General features: G+C 38.2%; 1 protein-coding gene across 2 annotated transcripts; it reads right to left on the reverse strand.

Moving 5' to 3' along the window:
* Positions 1-14: 14 nt before the first annotated feature.
* On the reverse strand, positions 15-5,955 carry LOC121948176 (signal-transducing adaptor protein 1-like). 2 transcript variants are annotated; one of them, XM_042493478.1, is made up of 10 exons: positions 5,620-5,955; positions 5,410-5,481; positions 4,089-4,205; positions 3,900-3,956; positions 2,578-2,771; positions 2,233-2,364; positions 2,034-2,103; positions 1,860-1,962; positions 1,607-1,786; positions 15-1,513 (listed from the first exon to the last, which is right to left on the reverse strand). In XM_042493478.1, exons 1-10 carry the CDS (start codon positions 5,719-5,721, stop codon positions 1,368-1,370), a joined length of 1,173 nt encoding a protein of 390 aa, XP_042349412.1. In that variant the 5' UTR covers positions 5,722-5,955; the 3' UTR covers positions 15-1,367. The 2 variants fall into 2 exon arrangements, with proteins under 2 accessions (XP_042349412.1, XP_042349413.1); XM_042493479.1 differs by having other exon boundaries at positions 1,402-1,508.
* Positions 5,956-11,930: the final 5,975 nt, after the last annotated feature.

Here is an 11,930-nt window from a genome sequence, read left to right on the forward strand (position 1 = left end):
ATTTAGTGCTTTTAAACAAAAGGACACAAAGATTCACATGTATGTAGTTTTACAGTTCGATCATTCTTTACTATCAAAAACAATCATTCTGATTTGTTGAATTATTGGCTCTTACAATTTCACCTTATGTTAAAATGTACACTTTTATACTACAATCACTGAGCAAAAACAAAGTATGACAAAGTTTCCAGGCTGAGACGAAAACATCTAATTTAATTTATTCAAATCCTAGTTATAAAAATGTATTTATGTACATGTAAGAGCTCATTAGCTGTTATCGCTTGTCATTTAGACCCAAAAGATACTGACTGTACTACATGATAAACCTTTTACAGTGATTTGTAAATCTTTATCAAGAAGATAATATTATACCTTAATAATCTTCTGTTAGTGTTATATTGTTGCAAAGTGAAAATCCTGTTTATTCGAAATGTGGGGCTGCTCTTTGAAAATCAAAGACTCAAATCATCGGTCTGAGACACCACAAAGTCGAACTTTTGAATTTTTACTTTCTGTTTTGTCAGTCAGTGTGCTTTTGGTGATGTTTCGGTCCTTACATTTAGCAGCAGAGTAAGCGCTCCCTGTGCAGGCTGCTCTCTGTTACAGGGAGCTCCTGACCCAGACCCAAAGTGAGTCTGAGATTGAGGCAGCTGCTCAGAGGAAGATAAACTTTTCCTGGACAGGTTCAGAGATAACGATGGCTTAGAGGTGGTGAATTTACAGCTCACAACAACTTAATATGATACAGTCTTTGGCTTTTGTTTGACATGTAGTGATGTCAAAAATGGTTTCATATCTGTTTCATATCATTTTTTTGCCTCAGAGGTTGCCGCTTGGTCTCACTGAGATGGAGGCAGCTGCTCAGAGGAGGTGAAGCTTTGTTCCATCAGGCTGCGAGTTAAGCCTTCTGCTTAGAGGCGGTGAATTTACTTGTCACAGCAACTTCATACGATAGAGTCTCTGGCTTTTGTTTGACCTCTAGTATCGGAGAAAAAATTTACTGTCCATTCCATATCCCCGCAGCATTTTATATTAGCAAAACTACCTTCCAATCAGCCTCTGCTGTACTTTGTGTTAAGTGCTAACTAAGAAGCGTTAACATACTAATACACTAAAGAGACCAACACAAGACAGAACCACATGGCCAGTGGCCTCCGGGGAGTTTGAGACTGTAAACCCTGCATTGAAAAGTTGTGAACTTTTTTCATTTAAATTTACCCCCACACATTCCTAATGCATTTCTGACAGACTTTCACAACCCTAAAGAACTTTTTAAAACCCACAGGAGAGCATGTAATCTCTCAACTCAAGTCAAACATTAAAAGAAAATACTTTTGAGGTCCAACGATCGTACGTGCTTCAAGTCCTTAAGTATTTGTAGTCCACTGTGCTGTGCCCGAGTGCTGTTTTTCACTGGTTTGATTCTCGTATGTGATGTCTTCCTTCTTGTCAGCTGTATAAAAGTTTTCCCTTCGTATCTTAATGACTTCTCGAAGCTCTCCGTTCAACTGAACTAGTTTAAACAGAAGCATACACATTAATCACTCAGACTTAACTCTTTTATATGTACACCTTGATAATGTTAACAAAAAACAGTGATTCTCACCCAGTTTTAGGTTGTGACACTGATCATCAGGAATCACATATTCACCCTCCACTGGGTCCTCTGAAGGCGGCAGGTGCTCTGCTTTGCTCTCTGAACGTGGCATAGGTGCCACTTGTGCCTTGGGTATTGTTTTAGGTGTCGGTGAGGTGATGTTGACAGACTTGGGAGCAGGTGACACATCTGTTGGACACATAAACATTGTCAGGAGTTGTGTACTTGTCACTGAGATTGTTTGTAACAGCGTTGTTCTCACCAATGCGGGTGTCGTAGGGCTGAGACGCCATGTAAGGATGAAGACGGTACTCTGTCCTCTCAAGGAAGTATTTAAGCACGTCGTTCAAGGAGGACACAGACACCTACAGAGAGGAGGACACATGAAGACAAGCAAAGAGAAAGAAGAGGGATTTTATGGCGTTGTAGGACTTACTGGTGTGTCCAGTTCAATGACAAACCCAGAGTTTGTGGAGGTCACCCTGTAGTTCTTCATCACAGGCCCACTGAATCACAAACAAGAAGATTATTTGCCAGGTTAATGTCAGATGACTCACTTGAGCATAATTTAAAAGAATAACCTAAATAAAAAGCTGTTGCATTATTGTGTACTCTGTGGTACATTTCAGACAGACCTGGGCATCAGTTGTCTGAGGGTCAGGGCGTAGTTGTTGGCCAGAGTTGACGGGCGGAAGATGATGCTTCCAAACTCAGGGTTTGCCTCTAACATGCGCTCGGCCTCCTGCCGACTCACGTTGAAAAAACACCTGCGGGAATCAAAGAAAAAAAAACATAAACACTTCCTTATTGCCAGTGACGGTAATAAAGGTTCAGGCGTGTTGTTCAGAGGGCAAGAGATGACTTCATCGATTCATCATAACAAGAAGAGCTTCACTGTCAGATAAGATGTATTTTTCATGTTGTGTTAAACAGTTACAGACTTTAACTACATTACTTTCTGGGGACAAACTTTAACTTACGCAGGAAGCTGAGGGGTGCTGTCAGGCTCGTCTTTGGGCTGTGGAGGGGAGGGCGAGGCTGAGAGGAGGAAAGGTGGTCGGGGGGGGGGGGGAGGATGGGGTGCGGGGGGATTTCTCCTCCTTTCCTGGTTCAGAACATCCTGCAGCAGCAACATCTGGCCAGGCAGCAGCTGTAGTTTACCAGGAATCTTTTTCTGCAGGAAAAACAAAAAGTCTGTCAACACTGTTTCAATAATAGTTGTAACTGACATCATCAATTTTACACAATTTGTAACAGGTTACAAAATACATCCTGGAGGTGGGTTGTAAAACCTTCTCAGACTTCCTGTTATAAATCAAATTTATAAACCTTTTACAGTAAATCCGTCAGCTTTGTTTACCTGGTAATCATAAAAAGACACTGCTGTTGACGTCCGATTTGGTGCAGCATTGTAAGAAATAAAATACAAGACAGGAAAAAGCTGTATCCCCCCCAACTCCCAAATATTTACTGACGCAGTCTCTCCGTCACATATGTCATAGATCATCTGGATCGATATATTTTGTTTGCAGATATCTCTGCAGATCTCTCCTTGTTTATTTCTTCACTGTCATTATCATTTTCTCTAAGGGGACTTTGTCCCCAGAAGCATCTCAGGCCACATTATGGGATATTTATCAACCAGGTAATTGTTTCCTGTTGTTTGTTTTGCTTGGCTGTGTGTGTCAAATAGGTAAAATATTACACACAGATAATAACTTATAAAAAATAATACACAAGCTAACCTGAGCAAAATGGTTTAATTTCTTTAAAAAACATAGGGAAAGGGGAAATGACCCTCTTGGTAGTAAACATACCACAAATTGTATTATTATTATATTATATTATCTAAAAATGATGTAAAAATGAGTTTTAAAAAGGTGTCGAGAATTACTTTCAAAAACCTGTGGAAAAATGTCAAGAAAACTCTATTTATTTATCATTATAATGACATGTTTAAAATTATGTTCTAGGAAAAAAAATCTATTTTTTAATGTTTGCACTTTTTGGGGGTAATTTTCTAGATTTTTTTTAAACTTTTACTTTTTTTGTGCCTTTTTTCAGATAATTTTCTTGTAACTTCTTTTTTGTGACTAATTTCTTGATATGTGTTCACTATATGTTAAGTTGCTCATTGCCCTCTCCCCCTCTTTTTTCTTAAAAGAAATCAAATCAGTTTTTCTCAATTTTAAGGGCTCAAGAGAGCACTCAGCAATATTCTGTCCCATCAGCGGTAACACACTCCCACATCTACCCATCAGTGTATGTCTTTAAGTTTCAATGTGTGTGTTTGCTCACTTACTTTGACCACAGTCAGGATGTAACCCCTCCACTCCTCTCCTGTGTCAGCGTTTTCCATCTGTACAGTCGAAGCAACACCAGACATTTTGGTTGATGATATTCCTCTTAGATTTCAAGTTTCATGAATTCCATTTTTGATTTGCGAGGTTCGTAGGCCGACTTAAACATGAAGGAGAGAGAAATCACACACCTTTAGCTGCACCTCATCTGTATGCAGTTTGAGAGTGAAGATAATTGGTGCCTTCCTCTGATATGGAGAGTCTAACTCCATGGACTTCAGCTGCTCCAGATCCAGCTTCTCTGTGTACTGACATAGTAAACAAACAAATATTGTCTTTTGTTATTTCCAGACACATGCTGGATCATGAAAAACAATGTATTAAATCATCTAAAATAGGAGCGACTTAAAAATGACCTCTGTGCAAATGGCCTCTGTGCAGTGGTGGAGTAAGGTGGGGGCTTCTGGGGTTGCAGCCCCAGGTGCTTTCTCAAAGCCCTGAATCTTTTAGGATTTAAAATAACTTGACACTACACAAAACATTTGCATTTTTGTGTTGTATCATTTTTCCTCAGTTTCTTTGACTGAACCGGCAAATCAATGGAGCAGAAGTTATGCTGCCTCTCTAAAGGCTCCGACACACCAACCTGCGGTCAGCCGTCTATGTTTGGCCGTCAGTGAGAATCTGTTGCTGTAGTCACTGCTTTGTGTTGCGCACCGTTAGCCCTTATCGGCCCTTGATGACTTTTTTCCACTGATTCAGACACACCAAACCGACATCAAATCACCGACTGTTGCTTCGCTTAACGTGACCTGTGTCTCATCCAAAAAGTTGCACATGAACACACTGCAAAGACTACAACCGAGGGCCAACCAGCATGCACGCTCTGTGCCTGCGTGGGAGCAGATAACTCTGCATAGCAGCAGACAGAGTGACTAGTGTCATGACGATCTTCTGGTTTGCTCTTTGGAATGATGATTAAAGATTACTGCCAGCTGCCGATATGAAGAGTTATTTCCTCTCGTGCAGGCCCAGAATGTACAGACTTCGTTGGCCGTTGGCTGTAGTCTTTGCAGTGTGTTCAAGTGCAGCTTTTTGGCCAAGACACAGGCGATGTGAAACGATGTAACAGATTCCCTCTAGTTCTTTAATGTCATTTTGGTGTGTCCGAGCCTTAATAGTAATGCTGTCCACACCAAATTCCAATCCTGCTTGTTATGCAATTTGAAAATACTAATATTAAACAAATATAACTGCTGTAAATGGAAAAAAATCTCAATGGTAACATCCCCCAGACCAACCCCAGGTTTGGATTGAGCCTTAAATTATCCAGCTCTTCCGCTGTGTCACTTTCTTATAGCACTTAAACAGCGTTGTCAAATATGAGGCTTAACACTTTACATCTATTCCCAGGGAAACAAATGTTAAATTCAATGTTTCATACATTGTTATTTGTAATGACAATGCTGCTGTCATTTTTAAAACTTTAGCACAGACAATGAAACTGCTTACTGTATCCTGTGTGTCATCTTTATACAGGAAGAGTGTGGCTCCTCGTAGCTCTCCATAGTACTTTTTGAAATCCTGAAAGTCAAAAGTTTTTATTTTGGATGGCGACTCTTGACTCAACATTCTCAAATAAACAGAATATAATGCAGTGAAAAACCTTACATTGAGGTTAAAAAGGGCATAATTTATTAGCTATTTCTTCTTTGTCCTCACCTTCTCTTTGCGGAGTTTCTTCAGCAGGTGTCCAGAGTAGTAGAGAGGCAGAGCTGTGATGGTCGCCCTCCTCTTGTAGACAACTCTGGCTGGCACAGACATCGTCCAGCAGAATCCTTCTGTTTCTTCTGACCTGGTCTGGTTCACCTTGGCTCTCTGTAACTTTCGTAAAAAAAAAACAGTTCGGCTGGGTGCTAAGAAATGTTTGTCCGTTGTTCCTTCCTCTTGAAACTCTCAAGGCAGTGATGGATTTACGAGCCTTTAGTATATCTGAGATGATTATTGGTCAATAAACTTGCACTGATAAGCTTCTCTCCCCCTTTTCCTTCAGTCTTCGTTCTCAGTGATGTTGGGAATGAGGAAATGCTGTAGTGATTTATGAAGAAGGAAGTAGTTAGTCTAAAAAATACCAAATAAAAACACACTTTGTACTTTGAACCTAGAAAGACAGCTTTGCACCACAGTCTTGGGAGCAGTGAAGCATGCAGGCATGGGTCTGCACAGATCCCAAGACAAAACTCAGTCTTAATGTCTCTTATTGTGCAGTCTGGATTAATTATTTCCAGTTACTGTAACACAAGCTGTTAGTAGATAGTGAGCTCAATATCAGCTTCATAATGAAGCATTCAGGAAATTTCTCACGTGAGAATTTTATTCAATTAAAGAAATATACACAGCTAGTACACATGCACACACACATATAGACTTAAGCCACACTGGTCCAGCTGAGGCTATATGAATTTTATTATAATATCAAAAACATTTTCTCTGCAAGTAAAAAAATAATTTCAGTGGGTGTCAATAAACTGGGAGAGGACAGAAAGAGATGGGCATATTGATACCTTTTTCATATAAACTTCTTGTTGCATTGCACCAGAAATACATTGTTATCCTTACATAAATATTATCCTTTATTTCAGTGGTTCCCAACATTTTTCCTTAAGCAACTTCTTTTCTGTGGTTGAGTAAACTGACGACCCCTGACTAAGTGACATATTTGATGGATATTTCATATTGTAATCAGTGCATAACAATAACAGTACAGGGCTGAAATGATAAACTGTACAATAAACCCAAAAAGTGAGTGCAATAACTGCGGGCAATTATTTCCTGTAAATATTGGAAATCGGAAATATATCCATATATATATACACACACACACACATATATATATATAAATTAAAAGTTTGGCTTCCCCAGTTTAGGAACTAGCGATTTATACTATGACATACAAATGAATCATGACATTAAATTTACAACTTGCATCAGCAAAACTACATCCATAATGATAATGCATTAGATAAGAAGTTATGCTGTAAAAAAGTTCAGTTTATGGATATTGTGTATTGGGTTTGACTGCATTGACATTGTTAAATGTAAATAAACAGTTACATTGAAAATGTTTTTGTATATAAAGTCAGTGCAGTATACAGTATATAAATAGTGTATTCAGTTTATAAAGCCTCTAAATATGAAGCTGTCATGAACATTTTAATAATTTTTTGGAAGCATTCATAGATACAGTTTCATTGCATTTTTAAAAAGATGCTATAATTTCTCGCTATAATGTGTGTAGTTGTTGTTTGGAGGGGGGCGTGGCCTCCAGGGTCTCCCGCTGCCACTTAAACCTTAACACCTACTGCTCATCTGTAGTCAAGCCACTTACTCTTTCTCTCTCGTCACCAGACTGCAGATAAGATAAGACTGGATCCACTCACTTACTGTTGTCCTCAATAAACTCACTCTTTTTTTTCAATTAAAGGGGCCCTATTATGCTCATTTTCAGGGTCATATTTGTATTTTGGGGGTTTACTAAAATATGTTTACGTGCTTCAATGTTCAAAAAACACATATGTCTCATACTGTTCTTTGCTGCAACTCCTCTACCTGAAACAGTATGTCTGACCTTATGTCCCGCCTCCCAGAAATCCAGTCTGCTCTGATTGGTCAGCTGTCTCTCTCTGTTCTATTGGTTACATTGTGATGTCTTCAAGTTATGGAGGTAAAGACTGAAACTCAAATGAGCTGTTACAGTCAGCTAAAGGGCAGTGTCTTCTGAGAGAGAGCTCCCTTTGGCTTGGACTTTGGCCTTTACTACTTAGGAGACCTTTTTACAAGCACAAAAATGCTACACAAAACAATAAAGAACAGGCAAAACCCCCAAAAGCATAATACGTCCACTTTAAACTCTTCCCTCTCATTTGTATCTGTACCTTCGGTTTTAAATCTAATGCAGTTGTAACAAACTAATTATCTAGTTAATGTTTCTCTATCTTATAATTTAACTTTTGCTAAATAGAAACCACTTATGTCACAAGTGACAATAGTTAAAAGGCCAAAACTTTGTGTAACAGTAGCACAAGAAGAAGATAAAAATAATATTAAACAGGGATCTAACAGTCATGAAAAACATGGAAAAGTGATTTCACGATCACATGTTCAAGGCCTGGAAAGTTCATGCAATAAGTAAAAATAAGCCAGTTTTTCACACATGTGACATGTTCACGAGTCACTCACAGTCCATTTTAAATGAACCCACGACCCACTTGTGGACCACGACCCACCAGCTGGGAACCACTGCCCCAAATGATATGCCTCATGTGGACGTTTTGCCTCCATCTGGTTAAGATAAGCAGTGAGACAACACCGAGAAACATGCCATAAATGTACACAGGACAGGTGGTTGCATAAAACAAAGCATCACATGTGTGATGCAGCAGCAGCAGAATGCAGGACAGGAGGAAGGACACACAGCGACACAGCGGGGGTGCTGAAATGGAGATGAACCACAGCAAGCCTTTGATAAACCAGAGAAGCATCTGCAGGAGGTGCAGGAGCAACCAAACCATCCAGAACAGGAGACATCCCAACAACCACAAAGCTTGGGACGGAAGAAAGACATCAGCATCCTAAAAGACAGAGACAGGGAGTTTTTGTATTGTCTTGGGAAGTTGGGAATGTTCTGCAGTGTTTGGGATAATATGGGCTTACATAGTCTTGTGCTTCACTGCCTTTCTTGCCAATTGATCCCACTTTAAGAGGAAAAAGACAAAAACATACAAAAATTCAAAATTACCGCTGAAAAAAAAGTTAATTACTTTATCTAAGAAAAGGCAACTTTCACAAACTTTTTTTGCAAACCCCTTTGAGCCCTAACATACGTTGTATATTTTGGCTGTGAACTTTCATATGGCACATCCACGATGAACATCCAGTGTTGTCACTTACTGAGGAAAGTGAAAGTAAAAAAAAGTAAGCAGCACATTGGCAGCCATTTCTCTCTGTGCCTGCTTCTTCTCTGTGCTTCATCCTGTAATGTATTCAAAAGAGGTGCACACTTATTACTCACAACTCAATTTTGTGTAATAGAATTAATAATAAAACAATGCTATAAAATGTATAGCTCCTTTTAAATATCTTTGTTGTGACAACAAATAAGATATCAAGATCAGAAAAACACCCTTCACTTAATACATAATTTGCATAACTATAACCACAGTCTTTGTGTTATGGGGGTTTATCCCAATAAATCATAATTTATTAATTTTAATAACATTAAGTGTTTCTTTATGTAAATATCTCTTAAACATGTTTTAGTCCATGTTCTGCTTCTGTCAGCCTCATGCAGTGGTGACATGTCAAAGCGTTTAAGTACTGTAATTAAGTACATATTGAGTTACTTGTATTTCACATGAGTATTTTTTATTTTATGCAACTCAAACTTTTTCTTCACTACAGTTCACAGGGAAATATTTCACTACATTTACTTAACATTAATGGCTCTTTTTTTCTATATGCTCATATAATATGATGCATTACTATATTAACAGTGTGCCCAGTAGTGTATAAAGTATCATAAAGTGGATCCATGTTAAAGAACAACAACATTAAAATGCTTTTACATGATATTCTATAATATTATAACACTGTGAATGGGGATATTTTTCCTAATGAGTACTTTTACTTTTGATAGTTTTTAGTACATTTTACTGATAAAACTTGTGGTATTTTACTTCAGTAACATTTTGAATTCAGGACTTTTGAGTATTTTTAGCCTGTTGTATTTTTACTTTTACCTAAGTGAAGGATCTGAGTACTTCTTTCACCGCTGGTTACATGTAGTACAACTGCTATTGATGCAAAACTACTGACATGATAATGTTATGAAACTTTTAAAAGCCAAAATAAATACTTTAATTGGGCCTTTCAGAGATTCGTTTTCAGTTTTATGTGTTTATGTCCTGATAATTACATTAATGGTCGTGTATAGTCTATTAGTTGTAACACCATCTGATAATAACATTAACAGCAGTGGTAGAAGGCCTTCAACTTTCTCTTACCTGTGAGAGGAAATCGCCCTCTGCTGCCTGCTCATATGTCCTGCAGATGCTAATAATTTGAGCCAGACAGCAAGGGTCACAGCTGCTGAATGATGGACACGTGCAAAAAACATCCTGACCACCATCGGAGCCCCTCAGGTGCTTGAGGCGGCAGGCTGTACGGCGGCTGCACATTGTTCCTGCTGTGGACTATCCCAAAGTGACTGAGCAGGTTTCTCCTCTGTGTGCCAACAGGGCGTCAAAGTGAAACTAACATCAGACTAAAGGGCTGTGCCAGCCCCTACTGCTGCAAACTTAGTGCACATGATAACTTTTTCAAAAATTAAAATGAACCAATGAACATTATTTACCAGACAAAACACTTAAGTATAGACGTAAGTATGAGAATAAATATATTTTCAAGGAGGGAGACTGTGAGGAGACATGATGGTTTTTCAACTTTGTGTATAAGTATAAATAGATAGATGGATGGATGGATGGATGGATGGATGGATAGATAGATAGATAGATAGATGGTATGTGATTATGATGGTAGTGCAAATGCAGGTGGTGTACAGTGCAAGTATTGCAATGTAAAGTAATCAAATCAAAGTGCAGGAGTAGTGCAGGACTTATGAATACTATGCTTTGGATAGTATAGAATGCAAACTGAATATAACTAGAAGAACAACAGAAGGTGCAGAAATAGTGTGAAATAAGGACCACTGGAAAATATAAAATATAAAATGCAAACATAAGGTTAGATAAAATGGCAAGTTGGCAAGTTTTAATATGTAACTTTTATGTTACCACTAGAAACAGATTTTAATCTGTCCTTCTGCTGTCAGCGCTCTTCAAAGAGCACCTGTGTGGAAAAATGATAAGTATGTGAACCATTGTTCTCAGTATTCAAAATGACGCTGAAATGCAGTCTGTCTGCATTTCTAACCCTGTGTGCTGTGGACTTAAATGTAATTATCCAAACTGCCACTCATTAAGGAATAATATGGTTTCACATTAAAAATCTTAAAATAGCTGCATGAAAATTAAATGAAAGGAATACACTGGCTAATTAGAAAACTTTGCTTTTTACTGCCTATGCATATACACTATAGACTTTATATACGGTCTAGGATATACACAGAGTAATATAAACTGAACAAAAACTTAAAGGCAACATTTTTGTTTTTTCCCCCATTTTTTCACAGGTTATGTTAAAAGTCTAAGACTTTTTTATGCACAGACAAGACATTTCTTTCAAATTCTGGTCATACATTTCTTAAAATCTGTGTTAGAGAGGACTTCTCTTTTCCAAGAGAACCCACCCACCTGACAGGTGTGGTGTATCAGCACCCTAATTAAACAGCATAATTGCTACACAGGTGTGTCTTGGGAAGGTCACAATAAAAAAAAGTAACTTTGAAATGTGCAGTTTTATCTTGGAAATTGACATTTACATATTTGTATTTCACATGACTAGCGCCACAGAATTGCATCTTTTGGTCAGAAATACCCATAAGAATCATTCAATATCTAGTGTGATCACCATCCTTCTCATGCAGTGTGACACATTTTCTTTATGTAGAGATAAAGTTGAAGAGTTTGAGGTTTCTGGATCTTGGCAGGAACTGGAAAACTCTGTTGGACACGACGATCCAGAGCATCCCAATCATTCTCAAAAGGTGACGTGTCTGGTGAGTTTGCAGGCAAGAACTACACTAAACTACTGAAAGCTGTAGCTGCCAGCTGTTCTTTTGTGGTGTCACAACAATATTTTACTATTAAATTTATTTAAGTATTTTACAATAGAATGTGAGGTTTAGTGTAGCTAACCTGCATGTGGTTTCTGTCCCTCTGTTAGGCCTACTTTTAGTCAAATGAAAAATACTACATAATGCTGAAAAATCATACTGCAGCCTACTGTTTATGTACATTTATGCTGTTTTACTGTATTTTGTAAAAATGGTACATTGCTGTAAAAATGTGGCTGTA

This window comes from Plectropomus leopardus, chromosome 9, assembly GCF_008729295.1.
Source record: "Plectropomus leopardus isolate mb chromosome 9, YSFRI_Pleo_2.0, whole genome shotgun sequence".
In the NCBI taxonomy this organism is placed as follows: domain Eukaryota; kingdom Metazoa; phylum Chordata; class Actinopteri; order Perciformes; family Serranidae; genus Plectropomus; species Plectropomus leopardus.